General features: G+C 39.6%; 1 protein-coding gene across 1 annotated transcript in view; it reads left to right on the forward strand.

Moving 5' to 3' along the window:
* Window positions 1–13,770, forward strand: part of metrnl (meteorin like, glial cell differentiation regulator) — a 39,176-nt gene extending 25,406 nt beyond the window's left edge. Inside the window, exons 3-4 of the mRNA XM_003217167.4 lie at window positions 10,199–10,258; window positions 12,665–13,770. Coding sequence (XP_003217215.1) covers window positions 10,199–10,258; window positions 12,665–12,981 — 377 coding nt within the window. The 3' untranslated portion in view covers window positions 12,982–13,770. The remainder of the gene's footprint in view (window positions 1–10,198; window positions 10,259–12,664) is intronic.
* Window positions 13,771–23,703: the final 9,933 nt, after the last annotated feature.

A 23,703-nucleotide genomic window follows, 5' to 3' on the forward strand; every position in this document is an offset into this window, starting at 1 on the left:
GAAAGTTGTATGAAATTCTGTTGGAAGATTGCGTTATTGCTTTACTGGGCTAATTTTTGCAGAGGGAGTTGAAAATCAGCATTCCAAATATGAAGCAGTTCCAAGCATTTGATATGTCAGGAAATACTTGTAATCTCTCGAAATATTTGTGGACTGTGGTGTTGTTGCCTCAAGGTAGTCCAGTCCAGTATAGTCCAGTAGTACAATATAAAGTTATAATAATAACAAACTTACAATTAGAAAAAAAGAGTATCACAATGACCTTCCATGAAGTCTGACTTGCGAGATTAACTGAAAGTTGGAATGTTAAAATACTTGGAAGTACAAACTTTTTATTTAAATAAGAACTCAAGGAAATACAATGTGGCATGCAGTAATCTTTAGATCATATAGAACAACTCTATGATAATCATCATAGAATCATAGAATAGTAGAGTTGGGAGACCTCATGGGCCATCCAGTCCAACTCTCTGCCAAGTAGCAGGAAATCTTTAAGCTGGAAGACCTAGGGATTCCTAAAGAAATGTTATTTCAGGTCAAAAAAAGTATTTTTCACATTTTCATCTCTTTTGCTGGGATCCTGTGTGCCCATCCTTCATAAAAGTAGAGGACCTACTGTAATGGCAATGCTTAATAAGAGAGGCTGCAACCTTATAATCTTTTACCTACCCAGAACATATTGAAGCTTACTTCTAAATAGGTTTGTATAGGGTTGCAATGTTAAAGAAACTTACGGTAATCCTAACATAAATGATTTCAAAAATTTGAACTCTGACATGTTCTAGATTTGCAGAAACACTTTGCAGAGCTGCCAGAGAGTGGGGTTCAGTGCTCAATTTCCTCCCCCCCCCAAAAAAAAATTGTGCTGAAATTTCATGGAAAATTCCTTCAAAGCTCCAGTACTGTGTTTACTTTGCATCAAAACCTGGATTGTTAATCCACAGAGCACGCATAGTTCTATCATTTCACTATGTAACCATTATGTAAGGTACCATTGGGTTCATTGGGAGTTTTTCTGAGATTCTGCAGTAAAACTCAAACCCCACCCTTTATTCTTACTTTAAGTAGGAAAATGGTGTGTCTTTCTTCAGTATGTGATTTATAACTCCTGTTTGTTTTCATTTATATCCATTCATTTCAATGCGAGACTGAAGGAATGGCACAACCATCCTGGCAGTTCCAGACACTTGAATAAATTGTTGAAGATGAAATGAACAAAAAAAAATCAGAAATGAACCAAAATCCACGATTTCTCACACCTATACCCTCTTTTAGAAACAACTCATAAAGTATTGTTTAGGTTATTTTTAAAGGCTTGCTTAAACTTTGATCTGTCACTAACTTGCTTTGGAAGTTTAACTTTAACCAGCTCCCAGTCATTTAATTCAATTCCACTCCAATCTGGATTCCATATGGAGCTGAGACATTTTCCTGGCAGGCCTCCAGCTTGGGTTAATATATACCAGCTTTGGTTTTATTGTCCTGATACCAGAGGGCAAGGGAAAGTTATTCTTGTGCTGGAGTGGTACATGAGATAAGAGAGTATACTTATAAAGGAACAGGAAATTTGTGGCAAGTTATGTTCTTGGAGCAGTTTTTGCTGCTCTAAGTATCACAATAATATTTGAAATTCTTCTTCCGCAGCTGTGTCAAAATAAAAGGAAAAAATGCTGTGTAGTATAGATTTAAAAAATCCTAAATTCTGAAGTAGAGCTAGGGAGTGATAAGATATGGTCTCACATTTCCAGAGTACTGTACAGTGAAAAGCATTTACCTTGAGAGGGATTCCAAATTTCATTACTGCCACTTCAGAATGTGACAAATGAACTCAAACTTTATTAACAAAGAACAATGAACTAGGCTTAGTTTTTCTGCTGTATCTACAAAATGACTTCAGGGATTATAAAACAAGGGCATTAGAGAAAAAAAGAATGGCTAAAAAATGGGGCATTGCTTCAACCAAGGGTCCAAAGTGACCTCTGAAATAGAACACACAATTGCTGGTGAAGTAAAACCTTGTCCCTTGCTCTTTCCCACAACTATGATGTACGTTTTAATGACTTTAAATGTGTACTCCAGGCCTATAAAACCAGTGATCCAAACATAGTGACCCCGTCATGTTTGCTCACTGTGATTTGCTGCCTGGATAGGACAGCAGATCTAAAGAAGCATAACCAAGAGCATTAAGTAAAGAGTGAAGCAAGCTTGGATGATGGTGTAGCATCAGAGCTTTGACATGTTGCTGCTTTGGACTTGAATGCCTCTGGTGCTCCAGCCAGCATCGCCAGGGGCTAAGTAGTTGAAAGAAACATTTTTTTCCAAGCTCTGAGCCTAATGCAGGAGTGATCTGATCCCGGTTTTGTTTAAGGTTTCTTAGCCCTTTGCTTCCATCATCTGCCAGTTATGCTTCAACTGCCTTGCCCTTTTTGCAGTGTGTCTGCTTTGCACGGCAGATCTATGCAGTCATACATCATCCATCCAGCAGAGCTTTCTTTGCAAAGAACTCTGCCAGCATTTTTGTCTTTTAGGGACATTCCTAAAGCATAAGGTACCAATACAAATATTAGTAGATGTGTTCATGAACATTAGTTGTTTAATAGAAAATTTGGTACTAGAGGCAGGAATAACATGTGGAAAGGGGAATAGGTTTCTGCATCACAGAAAAGAGCAACAGCTCCACAAACTTGCAATCCAAAACTTTCTGCACATGTGAAAAGAAATAACCAGACCAGGTAAGCCAGTAGAAGTAAACGGTGTGTGTAACAGTCTAGAAACCACTTGAAGGCTTCTTTCAGCAGCCTCTACTTTTCTTATGATTTCCACATCAGTGGACAAACCTTTATAGATCTAGGCTGGGAATAGCTGGTGATGCAAGCTTAACTGTTTTCCACTCTTCTCTGTTTTCCTGCTATGTATGCTCAGTAAAAGATGCTGTTTGGCTTGGCTGTTGGAGGCAAATACAAACAACTACATTAGAATTGGATACAGCAGAATTCCATTCTTTTCTTTTTCAAACTTTATTGCATTGTTTACTGAAGGCATAGTATTACAACTTGACACTGAAAGTCTTTGTTTCTCCAGCCCTCTTCTCCATTTTCCCAATGCCAATACAATACTTGGTTAAAAAAAAAGTGATAAAATTCTCCAGCTAGACAGGAGCAAATGGGGAAAAGAGGGTTTGGGGGGGGGGGGTATAAAAAGACTTTGTAAGATATTGTGTTAAAGGAAGTATGCCAGTAAATAGAACATCTGATAAATAGGTGTTCTTTTGGTGAACCTATTGATATTCTGCCCATGCTGGGTCTAACAAACTTCTCTAAGGACCAAAGTTGGTATGTTCTTTTGACTTTGAATTGTCACATTCCCTGATCTTGAATAATATAAACATGCCTAATGGAAACCTTTCCCCTTGCAAATAGCTCTGTGTGAGGATGTATAATGTGACAATTAACATGTCAGTTCCCTACTCGTTTCCTGCCTCCTCTCTTGTGCTCTATTCTGCTAGTGGGGGTAGGAGTGTGCCTTGCCAATTAGATTTTGTTTGTTTTGCCTTGGAGTTCGTAGAGCCTGGAGTTCAGGCTCTACACATAGACTTATCCTTCCAGCAGCACTTTTGAGATGGGGTGGGGAGAAGGTTGAGAAACCAGACTTAACAACATCACACCAGCAAAAGTTCAATTTGACTACTCTTTCATCTCCTTATGTTCTCTGATTCCTTGACCTCTGATGTCAAAGCAAGCAATAGTTTGCTGGTTTTCTGTTTTCTTCTGGAATAAGAAGTACAAGAGCAATGGATGATATAAGCCTGAGGCTTTCTCAGATCATGGTTTCTGAGTGGGCGCCTAGTGGCTTATTTAGGCGTGCCAAATTCAAGGCAAAGTTGGGATCTGAGCTCAGACTTAACAGATCAAGGCATGTAGTCTACATTCTAGATTTTCCACATTTATATAAAGCATTTTCCACCCAGAATGGGATATTGAAAGAAAAAAGTTCCATTATTTTGGCTCAGACCAAGTTCACGACATAGTAGGATTTTAACCTGTAAATACATTTAATGAAATTCCATACCCCAGCAAGAAAAATCCAGGATCGTGTTATATGCTGAGCAATCAAAAAGAGATGAATTTTTGTTTTCTTAGCCTTTTCTTTTCATGACAATAAGCCACAGGCTCTAACAGAAATGAAAAATAATGTGACATTAATAACTTTTGCAAATCCAAAATAACCAATGAATAGCACTTTAGCTTGGTTCATATATAATGTTTTCTTCAGGCCCCAAACCCAGCTGTGAAATTGTAAGATTTCCTCAGGTGTATGCTGCTCTGGTTTTCAGTGGAATTCTGCCAGATTCTGGCAGCTATTCAATCTTTAAATCTTATATTTCAGTGGGCTGATATCAAGCTCTGGGTTTAAAAGTATCATTTGTTAAAATAGTGACTCCATTAATAGGTTTAACTGAAGCACTGGGGAAAGGAAGATGTTTTCTCAAGATTTTTCTCTCATCTGGAGAAGAAAAATAAACCATAAGGGTGGGAGTAGGAATGGAATTCTGGGTCATAGAGAATCGTGGTTTGTGTATTGGACTATGACTCTGGAAACCAGGATTCAAATCCATGCTTGGTCATGGAAACCAACCTTGTGACCTTGGGCAAGTCACACCCTTTCAGCCTCAGAAAAAGGCAAAGGCAAACTGCTTCTAAATAAATGTAAACTAACAAACCTTGTGAAAATAGCACCTTAGGTTGTTAGAAGTCAGAAATGACCTGATTGCATTGACAGAAACAACTTTGGGCATGGGCATGAAGCACTGGGAGAATGAGGATGAGTTATTGCTTCTTCTGACTGCTTCGGAAAAGCATCTAAAATGGTCTCAGGCACTGGATATTAGGAGCATGTTGCTCTTCATCAGTCTTATTTTCCTCATATCTCTGTTTAATTGCATGTCATTGCTTAAAGTACAGTCCCATGCATGTTAATTCACAAGTATACCCCACCGTGTGGGGTTTGTTCCATGTAAGTGTGTACAGAATGGCAACTTCTATTATTGTGGCAACCAGCTTGTTCATTCTTCCTCACTGACTAGATTGGAAACAGTCTTTAAAAGTAGTTTGAGAAATATTTAAACTACAGTGGTCCCTAGATCTCTTGGTATCTGCTGGGGTTTGGTCCCAGGATTCCCTATGATACCAAAACCCATGGATGCTCAAGTCCCTTATATACAGTGATGTACTAAAATGACATTTTTTCATAAAACTGCAAAGTCAAAGTTTACTTTTTCAAATTTTGCATGGTGGAATCCCTGGATATGGAGGACAAACCGTACACACAACCCTTTATTTAAAATTATTTTTTTTATTTTTCTCTTAATATCAATGAACTCATTGAGGTTCAACTCATCCATCTTCTTTTACTGAGCCCAAGGCATTTCTGATTTCCACAGCACTAGAATTAGTCAAGGGAATGTGCTTTTTCTGAATTTTGACTTTCACAGATTCCTTTTCTGTAATTGTGGTTTTTTGGCCCATGCATATATACAGCTATTTTATAAACTTTCCCTGGCTGTTCCTGGCCACTCTGTCTAAAGTTTTCAGTCCATCCCGATTTAATCATAACTGCTGTCAGCCATGGAGAAAATTGGACTTTCTTAGCCCATATGTAATTATAGAAGAACTACCAGCCTTGGAATATTTTTTTCTGTTATGAATATAATCAAGTCCTGACCACTAGTATTCAAAGAGCTGCCAATAGTTCAGCAATTAGCTTGCCTTTTACTGGGTTTTTGGCTTGCAACATTGCTACATATTTGATTGTAATGGAATGTTAAATCTGTTTTTGTGGAAAATATGAGTATATGGAAATGAAGTAAAAATTAAGGTGATTTAAGAGAACTGCTTATGCTTGGTGTGTCTCTAATATCTTGTGCTATCAGACACCTGGAAGTAATAAAAGAGAACAAGAGTTTTTCTTACTTTTTTTGTGGGTCATTTTTTTGATATCATCTGCTGGCTGGCCATTGATCGAGAGAAAAGTCAGCACTGAATTCACTTTGAAGACCTCGTGGCAATGCTCTGGAGTGATTCTATATTGGGTCCTAGGGCAAGCAACAGCACTGATAGGCCTGGAGGGCTGCTGGAGCTTTACAACTGCTTGGAAGTGTCCATGCCAAATCTAGTGAAGATCATGGATTATGTGAAACCTGATCATGATCTAGGAGGCCCATGACATGCTTAGGAGCATCTTTTTGTTTTATGACCACAAAAATATATGTTGGTCTAAACTAACACTTGTTTCCTGAACCAGTTAGTTTTCATCCTTGTGCAGTAGCTGAAGTAATTTGTATTTGGCACTGGAGGCTTTGCTATGGGAAACTGAAAGCTATTTTCAGCATAAGATTGCTGATAAAATACTCTTGGATTAAAATCTCTTAACTCCAGGGAGGAAAATGCAAGATTACATGGAGAGTTTTGATCCCCGAATGCTGTCCAGGGGCTTTCCAATGAGACATTTATATTAGGTTCTTTCCTCTTGCAAAGGAGTAATTAAAAGAGAGAACAACTATGCATGATACGGGTTGACTAGGCGGCCCTTGTGCTCCCTCCCAACTCTATAATTCTGTGATCCTAAATTTGCTGGTTAATAATGGACATACTTGATGTCTTCAGATACTTTCCTCAGTACAACATAAAATGTTACTTCACAAGACGGAATGTGGAAAAGTATGATTCTTTCCTTCTCTTTTCCTCTTGCCATCAGCAAAAAGAAGTAGATGGCCTTCAGATACATTGGTTGGTAGTGTTCAGGAGGGGGCAGAATAGGGTGGCCAGTGGGAATAAGGGCTGCAAAAGGTTACTTTGGGTCATGACACTCTATCAAAGGAATTCCCCATTGATTTGACAGCAAGCATGTACAATGCCAGCATTATGCCATGGCCTCTTTAGCAGAGTAAAACATCCGGGGTTTGGCAGTGCAGTGAAATTGCTTTTCCTTCTCTTGTGGATTGGAGGAGGAGAGTGGTAGTTATAGAGTTTGCGGTTTGATGGTTTGTTTGACAGTCCTGACCATCGGAGTCTATCACAGAAAAATGCACTGAGAAGAGTAGTTCTAAAAAAACAGGCTTTTCTTTTGTAATCATGCAGCAGTTTGCTCATAAACAGCCTCTATTCATATATTGTAGTTGTAAGGCTTTCCATAGCAACACATCTACTAGGCAAGAAACCAGCACGAAACTGCAGAAATGTGCCTCTCATAGGAATTGTTTCTCTTTGTCAGAATGCTGAAATACAAGGAGTGATACTTTTAACAGATTGCATTTTACATATTGTGTGTTTGGGGTCTCTTCTCTCCCCCTGCCTGGACACACCTGGTGTGCTCTGGGTTTTGATTCAAGGTAATAAAGATTTGAGGGAACATTCTCTTGCATGTTTGCTTTTTACTTCTGTTAAGTGATCCAGCAGCGGAATTAAGTGTACTTAGGCACCACCTGTTGTGAATCAAAATCCTGCTGGAATCTGAGGCCATCAAGATATTACAGAAGTGATTTGCAAATCCTCTTCTTGCATCCATGGTAGTGCCTGAAGCAGAAACGTTTCTCATTTCTCCTGGGACGATATGTTCATGTAGTAGATGCATTCTTTTGTAGATGTTGCCCATGACAGACATAAAGAGAAGCATCGGTTCCTCTGATTTCTGGTCATTTCCCTGCATTGTCTAAAGCAGTACAGGGCAAAATGCAACCCTGGTTCACTCCAGGTTTCCAGGACCACTATTATTTGTCTGATTAAAGAGGAAGAAATGGGGAGTAGGATTGCCTCTTCTGAAAGCCTCCAGAAGCAGCGATGCACTTTTAAAAATTAGCTTCACATACTTTGTTGCTGTTTAACATTTTTTTTAAAAAAAACAAAAGCCTGATATTTGCATCCATGGCCTTCTGGACACTACAGTTTTGTTTTTTGGAGTGGCAGTGTCGACTGTTTTGAGTGCTGGACTAGGACTATGAGAGACCAAGGTTTGAATTCCCGCTGAGCCATGGAAAGCTAACTCCCCTGTGAACAAATCTTGTCAAATTCCCCCATGGATAGTGTCTCCGTAAAGTGGAAACTTGAAATCACACAATAACAAGGTTTTGGCAATCGCTGACCCACATACAATCCCAATACTGAAAATGATTCCCAGAACGCACCATCTTGGTTGTTTTAAGATATCTGCTGGTGTGCTCAGAGGCCACATTAACAGCATGATGTGCATATGTCATGAGTACAGAAATACCCATGATGCATTCAGTACATGCTTTCTCCACCTTTATTTCCTTCTACTAGTTAGTAAAACAACAAGGAAGAGAGGCATGTTTTCCACATGGGCTATTCTTCTTATGAAATAGTTATGTAGATAATAAAGCTATTAACTGAAGTATTGATCTGTATAAGAATTCTCAGAGCAGATCTGGCCATTTTTGAGGCTTGCTTGCCTCAATCCCTCCACCCAGAATTTGTTTACCTTCGATTCCCCCCTCCCAATTTCACTATATATGGGGCTAACAAGACCTATTTGAAAGTTCTTTAAAAATCAGTGGCGGAGGGGCATAGCAAAAGTGCACCTGCAGTTCCCTGTCTAGGTCAAGATCTGCTGTCAGATAATAAGTGAATAGCATCCATGTAAGCACCCACCGATTCACACCTGCACAGTTGGGAGGATTTTGCATTGTGGTACACAAAGCACAGCAAATTAACTTGTGGTTTTCTTTAGATGCCACTCTTACAAAAATATCTGTCATGTTTGACACTCTTACAAAAATATCTGTGAAGGACAGCATCTGATTTAGTTATACGGTATGAGTGTGATCCTATGCATAGTTACCAGGAAGAATGGAGAATTAATGTACTATCCCACTTCTTAATATCTCTTTCGTTCCTCCAGTTATTACAGTATTACCCTTCTTCTTCTTCTTCTTCCTCTTCCTCTTCCTCTTCCTCTTCCTCTTCCTCTTCCTCTTCCTCTTCCTCTTCTTCTTCTTCTTCTTCTTCTTCTTCTTCTTCTTATTGTTATTGTTATTATTATAAAGAGTAGTAGTAAGTTATATTAGCAAGTGAGTTCCCAGAAGTTGTTAGTTCTGTATTCTGTGCACTGGCAGCTTGCATGTTTTTAAAAAATGTAATCAGTATATGCTTCAGTTCATAATTTTAAGATTGGGTGAGAGCCATGCTGTTTTTTTTTTTAATTTTATGTAGTCTTGCTGGGAAGCTCTTGCAGCTGATTGGATTAAAAAAGGCAATAAAGAAATGTATAAGTGCATAATTGGTCATTCCTCTGACCCATTAAGTGCTTGATCATGACTGTCTTTTCACAGTGATCAGTGAGATTAACATTAGGTCTTAGCACCGTCAATGGATTTTCATTTGTATGATCAAGGCATGTTTTGGGATGACAAAAGAAAGTTGTATCCTCACCGCCCCCTCCTGCTCTCTGGGCCTCCAGTGGGTAGATTTAATTAGCGTGTTGCGAGATAGGGCAGACCTCAGAGGGAAAAAAAGGAATTCCATAAATGAATAGGGTATTATAGAAACATCTGCACTTCTAACAGCACTACCTTCTCAGCAGAAGTTGCTGGCTGAGTACAAAGAGCAGCTACATTCTTGCCTTGATTAGATTAGCTTGGGGTCTCTCTACTGCTTCCAACCTACACACTTCTCAGAGTGGTAACAGATCTGGCCTTGGGTTTCCACTTGATCTTCCTTTCCTCAGACACACTGGCCAACTTTTATTTCTTCAACATACAGTACTTTAATTATATTTTTGTTAAAAATATAGAAGCAGCTCAAATATGCAAGATTTCATTATGTGATTGTTTTTGTATTTAACAACTGTTCAAGTTATTTTGTAGTGCCTGTGTATTTTACAAACAATGTCATCAAAGGAATGTGGGTTTGGTTCACAAACACATTTTACTGTGCTGATCTGGAATATTGATGTTCAAAGGAATATTGTATCACCTTAAAGAGTTGGTAGCATAGGCTTTTGTAGAATGATTGGTGTTAAACTGCATTCATTCTATAGTGTGGATCATCCTTGGTCTACAAAAGCTTATGCAGCCATTTAACTCAGTTATTTTTATGTTGCTACAGGATCCTGTATCTTCAGGCCTGCTTTGCTTGTGTGACATGTATGTTCTTGAGACACTGAAATATCCTTTCTTTTTTCCTAGCTCCTTGCCGACCTTGCAGTGACACGGAAGCACTCTTGGCTGTCTGCACTAGTGACTTTGGTACGTTTACTTGATTTTTCAGCAACTGTATTGTGCTCAGCACTGGTTTTTTAAACCCCGGTCTTTCCTTATTGTGGTAGTTTGCTAGATATGTTCTACTGAAACCTCAGTAAATGACAAACAATTTGAAAGTACCAGGTAGTGATAAACAAGGGGGTCCTTTTCTCCCTGTATCAGAGTAAACAGAGTATGTCCAAGAACTACAAAGGGAACAAAGCGGTAAAGGCTTTATGGGTTTTAACTCTGGAGAGCTTCAATTAAAGCCATTGTGTGTTGGCTAGCGCTTTTTCTGCAGTGGACAAAGGGAGGTGGACAGCAATTATAGAGGCAGAAGTTCAAAGGAGCAAGCAGCAGGATTCATCCTCTTAATATTCCTAAATAGGCCTCTGACAAAAGTCTAAATACTAAACTTCTTGTTTTTCAATTAAAGTTTGTTTTTATTTTGTTTTTTTAAAATGGAACAATTTTGCCTGTCATTTTTCTATGTTATAGTTGAAGTACTGTATGTGATTTTCCTCACCTCATAGGCATAAAAGGAGGTCAGCCCCAGAAAGGCTTTAAACATAACAAAATGTAAGGTGGAGTTGAGTTTTTGGACAGGTTTCTATTTTTGTAGCATTGGCATTTGAGATGATCTGCAAAGCTGGGCTATACCTCCAGACCAATTGCATATCAAGGATAAAGGAGATACTGAGACGTAATACTGGAAACAAAACTCAGAAAGCAAGAGAGACCCACTTTGAAAAACCTTTCTCTGAGCAATGGTTAAACCCTCTCCCCAACTTTATGCTTATCTAGAATTGTCTAATAAACATATGTGCAGCCATGAAATACTATAACATATATGACCTTAACTGAGTTTGTAAGAACCTTGGATAATAAAAACACCATTTTGTTAGAGACAATACCTGTGTAAAATTGCAGAACAACTCCCATGAATAGACAAAACTAAACTAATAAAAATTATCCTATTTTCTGGTCGGTCACACCCACAAACTCTCAGAGGTTTCTCCAACTGGTGGGGTATCTGTCTTCCTCTGCCTGATTATTAAATCACATTAAAGCAATTTTCCCACGCTCGGAATGTGGAGTAAGCGCAGCAGTGAAACAGCTGGGCATGTCTAATCTTGGGCATCTGCTACAGATAAAAATACAGTCTACTAGTGTTATGAACATAATGGGCAATATTCTGAGCAGGGGCAAGAAGATGCAACATCCAAGAATTGCAGTGGGATTGCTCTAGGTTTCTCTCTGTGGAAAATGTTCCCTAGACAGGTGGTGGCTCGCTTTGAGTAATTCCTCATGGGCAGAGTGCCAGAGAATTCAACTTAAACATTAGTAAGCCATTAATAGAACTCAATTGAAAGGGCCTCTCTGTGTCTTAGAGCAGGTATCTAATTGTCTTTAAAATACTTGCTTTATTGGATAGTAGAAAGAATTCCTAGTTGTACACAGTGAAGGGCGTGATTAGGTTTTCCCATTCGGTAGTTTTCTTGGTAGGTTGCAATGAAAAGAGGGTTGAGAAAAGACATGATCACCATGTTTAAATATGTCAAAGGCTGTCATAAGAAAAAGGGAGCAGGCTTGTTTTCTGCTGCCCCGGAGACTAGAACTTGGGCCAATGGGTTCAAATTACTGGAAAGGAGATTCCACCAAAACATTAGGAAGAACTTCCTGACCGTGAGAGCTGTACAGCCGTGGAACTCTGCCTTGGAGTGGGGTGGAGGCTCCTTCTTTGGAAGCTGGATGGCCATCTGTCAGGGATGCTTTGTGTCTTTCTTGTATGACAGGAGGGTTGACTGGATGGCCCTTGTGGTATTTTCTAACTCTATGATTCTATGATTTTATAATTGTGGGCTTAAAATAAACTGGTGTTAATCTTGTCATTTACCGATATTGTTGATTTGGTACTTTTGACAGGGAATTGCCTCAAATGATACAGAACAACAACTAATGAGATCTGAAAACTTGCTGAAAAAGTATTATTTCCTGAATCAGTGCAGAAAATGTTTCTGTTTTACAGTAGTTGAATCCAGAGTTGAACATAGCCAGCTGTAAGACCATTTAAAAAAAAATCCTCACCTGGCAACATATCTTACTTTAATAGTCATAATCGAAAATACTTTAGTACAGAAATATATAGTAATACCAACAAGTTTTTACCTTTTCTCGTGGTGTGTGTCTCTTGGATTGTATTTTTGTTTATTTTTTAAAATGTTTACAGTTAGATGGTACAGTTTTCTTTCTTCAATGTGCCATTGAATCAGTACCAGACATGTTTGTTACCCAAATTTCCATAGGCATTAAAGGGTAGTAGTAGATGTCTTTCTGTGTGTATGTGTGTACTGCAAAGATATTTGTATCTGGAGCTCCTCCTTGTCCTAATTTTATATTTTCCATTTGCAGTTGTCAGAGGTACAATCCAAAATGTCATCAATGAGGAAGAGCAGAGAGACTCCATCATCGATGTGAGTGTGGACAGAATTTATAGGCAGAAGACAAAGATCTTTAAGCCTACAGAAGACAGTGACAGGTGGCAAGGACAGATCAAGACTTTACTTCAATGTGGGGTGAGACCAGGAGAAGGAGACTTCCTCTTCACGGGCCGCATGCACTTTGGGGAGGCCAGGCTAGGCTGTGCTCCCCGTTTTAGAGACTTCCAAAGGATGTATAAAGAGGCCAAGGACAAAGGTCTAAATCCCTGTGAAATTGGCCCAGACTGAAATGGCAGCCTTCAACATAGGACATTCTTGGAGTTCAGACCGAACTAACTCTTAGTTGCTACAGATGCTTTGATCTAAATGGAACTAATAACTGATGAGAGTGGAACAGCTTGATGGTAGAGCATGCTCCCTCCGTTTGGAGGTCTGTCAGAAGAGACTGGACAAGCATCTATCAGGAAGGGTTGAAGTCTAAGGACATGTACTATTCCAGGAGGCTGGACTGTGTGACCCTGGAAGTACCTTCTAGCAGCTCTATGATCTTATGAATGCAAGAACCACAACAAGCCAAGTCCTTGTGGCCCTTGGCATGCTTATGAAAGTAACAGAGGTACGAGTTAAAGGATTCAAGAATGGAATGCTCTTCCACATCTTGCCCCTCTGAACTAAATTATTTTTGTAACTTGGGTCTGGGGGTGGGGAGGGAATCCCAATGAAAAGAAAAGAAAGAACTGCATCACGATCTCCATGTCTTAAAATATACATCAACAGGTGAATTTTTGTATCTTTGTAATACTAATGTTTTAAAATGTGTTAAACAGATGTAGCATTTTGCATGATATAAATGGACAACTGTGTGGTAGAGACTGATGAAACCATCCAATGTTTTGTAAAAAGCTTGATGTACATTTTTAAAAATTGTTTCTTATGACAAATTTATGGAACCAAACACTTGCTTTCCTTAGAAAAAAAGAGAATGTACAATTACCACCTGATTTTTTTCCCCTCAGGCTGGTGGGTTGTTTGCATTCCAGATAAATAAAAAAAGTTCCTGGATTTGAATTGATTTTACTTTTGACTTATAAATATTTTTCTTTTCCTCTCATAATATCAGCATCACAATTGAAAATGCAGAGGTGCCTCTGGGAGATCAGGAAACAATTTCTTTAACACTAGGTTTATGCACAATAATCATGCATAATATAAAAATTGCACTGGCTTCATATTACATTCATGATGGAAGTCGGGATGTTACTCTTAAATAGTTGCTGTCTCCTTACTTCTATGTAACAGCAGAAATGGCCTTTAAAAACCCTTTATCCTTTCTCAGAGTTTGGTCTACAAAGGCACATAGGAAAGACTCTATAGTAGATGCTCCTAACTTAAAGAACTTCACATACATTTTTGTGTACAAGTTTAAAACATGAGACCAAAATCATCTGTCGTCTTACCCACAGATCAATGCTGGAAACAAATGACTATGATATTGGCTTGATTAGCTCTGCGCTTCCTGCCATTTTAGGTGCTTGAAGTGGAACAGGAGCCATTTTTAATAGGGTCTCATTGTGTAAGACTTACGAGGCTTGGCAGTCTCCCTGGAGAAGCTTAGTGAGTTAGGTATATTTATCCTGTAGAAGACAAGGTGATATGCTAACCATGTTTAACTATTTGAAAGGCTGTCATCCTGAAGATGGAACCAGCTTGTTTTCTGCTGCCTTAGAGACAGGACACAGGGCGATGGATTGAAACTGCAGAAATGTACTCCTTTAGTGTGTGGTGGGGTCTCTTTCTCTGAAGATGTTTAAACAGAAGCTGAATGGCCACATGTCAGGAGCACTTCAATAGTATATTCCTGCATCGCAGAATGCGGTTGATCTGGACGTGCCTTGTAGTCTCTTTCAATGTTATTTCTATGATTATATGAGCTTTTCTGACCACAAATAGAATTAAAAGACATTGCTGCTTTAGTCTGGATCAAAGTGATCATGTGGCACATCTGATACTAAGAGGAAGGAGTTGGAAGCATAGCTTTCGTAGTCTGACAAAGTAGATTTAAGTCTAAAAACTTATGCTTCCAACTTCTTCCTCTTAGTATCAGATGTGCCACATGATCACTTTACATGCTGAACAGAAGTGCCATGCATTCTGGCATGCTAAACCCCAGGAGCAATGAACTGTTTTGTAGTCTAGACTCAGATTTGTAACTACAACATATTGTTATTCTCCTCCTTTTCATACTAACCAGTTACAGCACTGTGATTCTAGTTTACCTGATATGATATCACAATGGGATTTGCAGTTAATCCCACTTTCCCCCCTCATGGGAGTGTTATTATCATTCAGTGAGTGCCTCCAACCAAACTATAAATGTGGGATCCTTTCACACTCCAGAATTATAGTACAGTAGAGTCTCACTAATCCAAGCCTCGCTTATCCAAGCCTCTGGATAATCCAAGCCATTTTTGTAGTCACTGTTTCCAATATATCGTGATATTTTGGTGCTAAATTCATAAATACAGTAATTACAACATAACATTACTGCGTATTGAACTACTTTTTCTGTCAAATTTGTTGTATAACATGTTTTGGTGCTTAATTTGTAAAATCATAACCTAATTTGATGTTTAATAGGCTTTTCCTTGATCAGTTCTTATAATCCAAGATATTCGCTTATCCAAGCTTCTGCCGGCCCGTTTAGCTTGGATTAGTGAGATTCTACTGTATTGTGATTTCCAGTATATCTATATAGCGTGAATCTCACATTCATGGGGAATATGTTCCAAGATCTTCAGCCCCACCCACCCCCGAAATTCTCAGGGTGGTCCATGAGAAGGCCTTCCATTTATTATTTAAACTGTTATGTTTATTCATATCATGATCTGATCACCATGCTTAGTATATCCCATATGCGTGGGGGTATTGGGATAACGATACAAAAGGTTTGCTAGGGTAGATCTTCCCCCATCCAGACTCAGCCCCCCCCCCCCGAACCAAAATCCCAGCCCCCTCAGAATCAAAATTCTGGTTATGGGCCTGCTTCCAGCTTATCCATAGTATATCTATGTGGTTTGATGACTTTCAGCTTCATCTTTTTTATCACATATAAGTCCTAGTTGGAGCCTGGCTTTTGTCCTGGGGTTACCACTATGCTGAACATTCAGCTTGCTAACTACGGCCCCATCTTCCCTGCCATACAGTTTGAAACTACCTTAGTGGTCAGTTGAACTACATTATATGAGTCTACACTGGCCATATAAGGCAGTTTCAAACTGCATTATATGTCAGTGTATACAGGGCATATGTGTCCATTGCTTGAGGTTTTTGTGCTCCTTACATCTTGTGCTTTGCTACATGCAAAGTTCTCTTTTTGTGTGGGAGGTTTTCAAAATTGCTGACATGCATTGCTATATGCCTATTATCACAGTGCTGGCAGGTGCACACATAAAAATTACAGGCTTTGTGAGGGAGGGAACTGTCAGGAGTAATTTAATGCACATTTTTTTTCTTCAGAAGGGAGTATTTATCATAGTCTTTATCATGAGCCATATTGGATGGTCAGAGATCGTATGCCCTGTATTTTACAGCCAAATTTTTAATATCTAGGACATTCCATGTATTTGGCATAGATTCTATGTATTTGGCATAGTTCCAAATATATGTCTATAATTATATTAACTGCTGATTTAGACCAGTTAGAGTTGGAAGAGTTGTAAATCATGGTGTTCAGCTCATCTTGTATCAGAAGATGGCATGCAAAGAGTTGTTATTTGCTATAGATTCCGCCACCTCCTTCAGTCAAAACTTTAGAATTGGCAATTGTTTAGTTTCCCATGAAGACAAAGATGCCATCTCGCCTGGGACAGCTAAGATAAACAATGACTCCAGTATGCCAGCATCAAATTCAAGATTGCTTCTTGCAAGAATCATAACTTAAGAGTGAATTTGCTGAATTGAGAGATTAAGAATGTGGTGAATAATGTCTTCCAGTGGATATGTTTGACACAGACCATTATGAATTTATTGTTGCTTACTATAGTTATATTATTTTAGATCTCGCTTTCAAAAGTGAACATAATAGACAACAACATAAGTGATGTTCAGACTTTGATCTAGAAGGACCCATTACATGCTTATTTCCTTAGAAAAATTTGCAGGGGAACATTGACTACCTAACAGAAAACATTCTCATCAGTTCAAAATATTGATAGTTGGGGAAGAATACTATTCTGATACACGATGTTCAACCCTGCAGCACATGGCCTGGGCACATGGCCTGGGAGAGAAAACCAAATCTTGCTTGCAAATGTTTTTCACCAACAAAGCCATTACCAATTATTCTGCTGTTATTGTGCTCTAGAGAGAAGATTGCTAGACATAATGGAGAAGAACCAGTTGTAGTAGAAAATAAAGTGAGTTCTCACCAGCTTCCCTTTTAGGGAAGGTTCTTGAGAGGGAGTTCACTTAGAAATTTTGCAGAGTGGACACATAGTACTTGATATTTCAATTATGTATGTTGCTCATAATCAAAGTTTTGCTTGTTGATTATCAGCTCAGAAAGAAAATGAGACAATTTGGAAAATTCTGACCTTAGTAATAATCCTGCAATCCCAGCCACCAGCAAAGAGATGGACAAACACTGAGAAAGTGGGGGACTTCAAGGAAGAATAGGTATATATCTGATATAAAAAGCTAAATCTGGTATAAATACATGGCAGATGATGAATATTATTAGGGCTAAACTGTTGTAGGAGCTGGAATGTTGAAACAGGCCTCTAGGGACCCTTCCAGGCAGGCAAAACATTCAAGGGGAATTGGGGTTTTAAATCCCATTTCCTCTTGGGATGGAGGCCACACAGCTGTCCTAAATCCTGGGATTTTGCAGGAATTGTGTCCAGATACTCACCCCTGCTGATCCGAGATCAGCAGGGACAGGCATCATGGGCACTGCCAGCCTCCCTCTTCCTTCCCCCCTCCCTTGGAACAGCCGAAAGCCTTGCACTTGGATCTTTCAAGGAGGAGGAAGAGCGGCAAAGGCTGCAGGCCTGCATGCAAGGCTTCCTCATTAAGTTGAGAAGGAAATGGAGGCAGGAGTGAGTCCAAACTGGAGGGAGGGAAGGAAAACGTGTTTTCCATACCTGCATATTTACACAGGTATGGAAAATTGCATTTTTCTTAGGAGGAACCGGGTTTAAAGGGCAGTTTTTAAACACATTTTTCTAGACTTTAACCTGATTCCTCCTGATTCACCCTGCATTTCGGCTAAATGTCATGTAGCCACTCCCCCCCCCCCCTTTTAACCTGATTTAACCCAAATTATAATGCATGTGTATAATGGCCCCTAAGAGAAACCCATGGAAACCCAATGGGCCACCTTGGACAAGTCATATAACAACAATCAAGAAACGCAACAACTGTGAATAGCTATCATCCATCTGTTTCTTGACAACATATCCATGGTTGTTTTTATGTTCCTTCAAGTCATTTCCAACTTATGACAATCCTGTAGCAAACCTATCATAGCAGTTTCTAGGCCATATATATCAACAATATTCCTATAAGAGCAATATTCTATTTTTTCCCAAACAAGGTCTCTTTCTAGACCTTTACAGCATCGATTAGGTTGTGAAGTAGGTTGGGGTGGGGAAATATCAGTCAAGTTATCCACCTTATCAGTCAAGAATGCTGAACTGAGGACAAATCTAAATCAGGATCCTTCAAATCCCAGTCCAACACTTTCTAACAACTGACCCTTTACTAATTGCAGAGATAATGTAAGGAGGTAGCAGTGCTGGACTGGTGGGTTGTGCCCTGTAACTGATAGGCCATGGGATTGCCTGGCACTGCCTGCCTCACCCAGTCCACCCCTAGTTCTTTCCCAGTTGAGCTTTAACCAGTGATGCACTTCCATGCACTTTTGACATATATTCATTCCAGGACTCCTCTTTCTAACAATGCTTTTATTCCCCTCCCACCTTCCCTATTCCAGCTGCAGCAGGTGAGTCATTTCTGTACTTTGAGGGTCTCTGATAATGTGGAAGTTTCCATTCTTTAGTCCTGGAAAAGGGACCTGTAGAGCAAAGAGAGATCATTGCTTCTGCTTGCCCTGAGTCCTAGGGCATTAACCTCAGTCCCTGCAAGAATATACAGAAGAATGAAATCTTTTAGAAAGTTACTCCCAAACATTCCCTTTCCCTTCCACCTTGGTTGGTATGTCTCTTGGTCACTAAGGGGGTCTAGAATAGCATAAAATTGAAATAATCTATTATAGCAGTCCAGTTTCTCCGCTGGGGTGGAAGGGGAAGAGATCTGAGACTGAATCTCTGTCCCAACCATCGAACTCACTGAATTCCATTTTCTCTCTTTGTCTTACTCTGTCTTACTGAGATTTGAGGATAAAACAGTGCAATTGCCACATTTATTTCCCTGAGCTCCTGGGGTGCGTGGGGTGGGGGATAGAAATGTGAGAAACAAGGTAAGCAAAAATCATACTGTGACTTTGATATGCTGTCTCCCTTTATATCCAAATCAAACAATATTTTGTGTTGGTGGAAATACTGTTGTGATGGGATTGATCAGTGCAATCTTCTTTCTTAACATATTTTAGCATAGAAAAAGAAATGTGGAATCCAGGATTTCTAGCTACCTTACTGTGAAGTGGTTTTATCACCTGACATTAGTAGGATGTCCTAGCAATTATAGGCTAGGTGACTAGGAGACATGAGCTTCACCATAAAGTCTTGCAGCTGCTCACCAGGTGGATGTAGGTGCAACCTGATGGACTTGTTCTTCTGATCACTTGGTTAGTCTAGCACATGTTTGTTGCAGTGAAAGAGACGGGGATAGAACACATCTGTTGTGGTTGTAGTGGAACATTTGGCATGTCTCTCGTGCAATGCATATTTAAACAGTTGGGTATCAGTTTACACATCCTGGAAAAGGGAACCCTTGTTTTAGGATCTAATCAGTCTAAAATCAAGACTAAGGTCAAATGTAGGTGGTTGAGACCTTGGAACAGTACTAGTAACTAGACCCACCTTTTACAGGTAAGGTATACACTGTTTGAAGACTGGTGATAAATATATGAACAAATGATTAATGAAATAAAAGCATCACAGGAACAGCACGACATTCTTCTCATTTTAGTGCTGCAACTTCAGTGAGGCAAGCAGCCTAATTATGCAGTTGTACTGTGTAACAAAAGTAACACAAAATATTGATGGTAATGGAAAAAGCCAGAGGTTCACAAAGAAGAAAATATGCACTACATCTCTCTTCAGCATTAGCCTCCTTGCCTGTGAGGTGTGAAGCAATTATGCCATCTAAACCATTGATAATTTGGGCTGGCTCATGTCAATGCTTGGCATTCAAGAACACTCGGTATGGGATAATTTCAGTGGAATAGTTCCATAGGAATCCATGAGAAGGATCTTACAAAGATTTAACACCAGACAAATCCATGGGAAATCTGTGTGGGTCCCCAGATCTGCCAGTTTTTCCATTTGTGTAAATGGAAAGAGGAATGCAAATCATTAAAGAACAGGAAAGGAAAAAGAAAGCCAGGTCCTGTAAGGCATGCTGGAACTATAGCCCCTCCATCTGTGAATTTCTGTGTTTGTACAGTTTGCAATTCTCATTGGTACAAGGGACTACTTGGGGTGTATGTTTTGATGCATGAAACATTCCCTTTGTGTGCACTTCAGGAAGGGGGGGGGGGGTGGAACTACAAGCTATTTATTACTGCAGAAAGGCTCTCTGAGGGCCTATCTAGACAGGGCTGAAAACATGCAAGCCCACGCGCTTTTGCCGGTAAAATCAAATTAGAGACAAAGCAGGAAAACCCTGTTTTGTTCTGAATAAATTTGACACCTGAAAAGACCCAGAGCTTTAATAAGATCAGGGTCTTTCCAGTTGTGAGCCTTGTGTGGATTGGGCCTGGGGATTGTATCATGTGATGCCCGGGCCCAATCCACACAGCTATCTCAGGATTTCCGGGCTGCTGAAGCCTGGAAAACCCAAGACAGCACCCACGTCCTTACAAAACACCCCAGAAAAGCCCTAAAATTAAAAATTACTTACCAGGCTGCCATGAAACTGCTGTCAGAGTCCTCCTGGTGTGCAGAAATAATGCACTGGGCAGGGAGGGGGAGGAAAATCACCCCTCGCACCTCCGTCTCTTGGTGTGTTATTTCTACGAATCAGGAAGACTCCGGCAGCAGTTTCATGGCGGCCGGGTAAGTTTTAATTTTTAGGCCTTTTCTGGGGGGGGGGGGGTGTTAGGACGGGGGGTGCTGTCTTTGGTTTTCCAGGCACCAGCAGCCTGGAAATCCTGAGAAAAGCTGTGTGGATTGGGCCTTGGCATTGAGTTATGTGATCCCTGGGCCCAATCCACACAGGTCCCACCACCTAGAAGGTCTACCAGGGCATCTAGACCCCCCACCCAAGAAAGGTGCAGGTTTTGGGGGGAAGGTGTGCAAACTATAATTTATGCCCAATCAGGTTTCATAAACTTGATTGGGCATGTGGTTGAAGATCTGTCTGGAACTGGCCTTAATTTCTTGGAGTGACATGAAAGACCCTAGGATCATGTTGTATGTTCTATCTGTGTTGCTGTCTGTGTTGCTGTTTTCAGTGTTGTATGACAAAGTTACACAGACTCTCCCAATGCAAGCCTCTTCATCCTCCAAAAATTTGCTCATAACATCCCCAAAAGTATCACAAAGTATCACAAAAACTAGTGATGTTGGAAGAGGTTGAAAAAGGGTAGATTTGCTCTACCAGTGGTCTTCAATCTCCTGGTGAAAAAAGAACTTTGGAAGGAACCCATGGCTCTAAAAATGTGAAATTATGGGGAGACACATCGCAGCCACAAAAGTGGATGATCAGAAAATCCTGTATGATGTATAATACTGGGACTGAAGACATTACAGTTGCATGGTGAAGAACACACCACCCACTCTGGAGTAATTTTAATTGCTGGGCAAGTCAGGGTTGGAGTAATATATAGAATGATGAAACATGACTTAAAACAAATGAGTGAATCAGAGTGCATTACATGCTCCCTTTTTTATTTGCAAGGCTTTCTGGAGCCATGCTGTTTCATAAAGGGAGACAAGAAGTGGTACATGCAGGAGTCACCACAAAACTACAATGTTTGGCAGCTATATGGGCCTGAAAAGCCAAAGGGATAACTTGCAAGTCACAGAACTTTAAATAATAGAGAAACCTGCAAGGGTTTATTTGGTTGGACATTGTGGGGCAATGGGTAACACATTTTGCTTCATAGAGAGTAATCGAATCACCATCTAGTTGAGATAGATGCTGGTTAACCTTAGAGAATCCTTATCTTTCAGCATAGCCCAGGTTCCAGAATTATTAATAAGCCTGAGAACTGTAAAGCACTTGAATAATTAAAAATGGTACAAAAAGGATAAAAAGAAAAGTTTATTTTCACGATAGCCCTTCAAGGCAGCAGAATTGTGTTTACTTAGTAACTGTCATTCATGGACTTACCTCATAAATGCAAGGTGGGAATGTATTAAATTGTATCAGGCCTGACCCAAGACATTTCATTGCCTTAAACAAGATAACATGAACTAAATCATATTGTTAATTCTGACTAGAACAGACTCATTGAATCAGTTGGGTTTATTTTCATGCTGACTCACCAGCTGACCCAATTGGTCTAGTCTACATAGAACTAACCTACAGTAATCAAGCCAAAGTGAACTGGAGGTACTTTCTTCAATAGTGGTAACATACAATCAGCCATGTCATGCCTACGGATTATTAAGCACTCAGAACACCTGAATAACTTTTATTAATGGGTAGTAGAGGCTGGCAGTAGACATTTGTTATCGTGTGCCTTCAAGTGATTTCTGGCAGTAGATATTTGTTATTGTGTGTCTTCAAGTAATTTCCATTTATGCTAACTTTAAGATGAACCTACATATTTGTTCAGAGTTGCCATTGCCTTTTTTCTGAGGCTGACATATGTGTGTCATCCAGCAGGTTTCTATGGGTGAATGGGAATTCAAACCCTGGTCTGCAGAGTCATAGAAAAGGTCTTCACTATCGTTTATGGATCAACTGGCAAGTCTCTGGAAGACAATCATACTCAACCATGAGTAATTGCCCATGATGAGTCCAACATTCAGATCACTACATCATGTTAGCAGTAGATATAGCTAAGACAAAATAGTTCTGACTTGTTCAGGTGGAATAAACATGTACCTTTCATGGTTATGTATGATTATATGACATCTAATGCCTGTTGAAATTTCCTTTCCTACACAAGTATCTAAACTACAGTCCCTTATTTTATCTGGTAGCCCTTCTCAGATATTTCTGCCCAAATAGATCCAAAGAACACAGAATTTATCATGACATATTCTGTTTTGAACTGAATGCAGCACTGTGCAACCACTACTGGAAAAAAAAAATCTAGTCTCTTGGGAGAGGTTGGTGTACATAGTCGAGTCAGAAGTACCAGTTTTCCTGTGCGGTCATGTCTGTTGACGGCAATAATTAAGGTGCCATGGAGAAGAGGTAGGTGAGTAGGTGGGATCTGTCAGCTCCTGGCAGCCAATTCCCCAAACAGGTCTTTCCAGTCAATTCAGGAAATGCTGAGTCAGACAAAGTCAAACCAGTTTGGAACAAGGTATTTTTACATCTATAAGTCCATTTTAAAAACTTCCTTCAACTTGTCATATGCAAATAGTGGGTGAAGTTAGTTAAAGTATCTACATGAACTAAAGTATATTTTTGTAAATTCAATAGATCTAAACGTATTGTAAATTCCAATGTCATTGTTATGACAGATGTTTGGCATGAATAAATATGTAATACTGACAAAATTGTGGATTTCAAAACACAATAAAGGGGTCAAATACTTAATTGTAACAAGGTACACCACAGAGGTTGAATAGTTTTAAAGTGATTTGAGACCATATCTGCATATCTTGAAATGGCAACATTTCTTTAAATTGTATTCCATAATCAGTGCCA

Source organism: Anolis carolinensis, chromosome 2 (assembly GCF_035594765.1).
Source record: "Anolis carolinensis isolate JA03-04 chromosome 2, rAnoCar3.1.pri, whole genome shotgun sequence".
Lineage (NCBI taxonomy): Eukaryota > Metazoa > Chordata > Lepidosauria > Squamata > Dactyloidae > Anolis > Anolis carolinensis.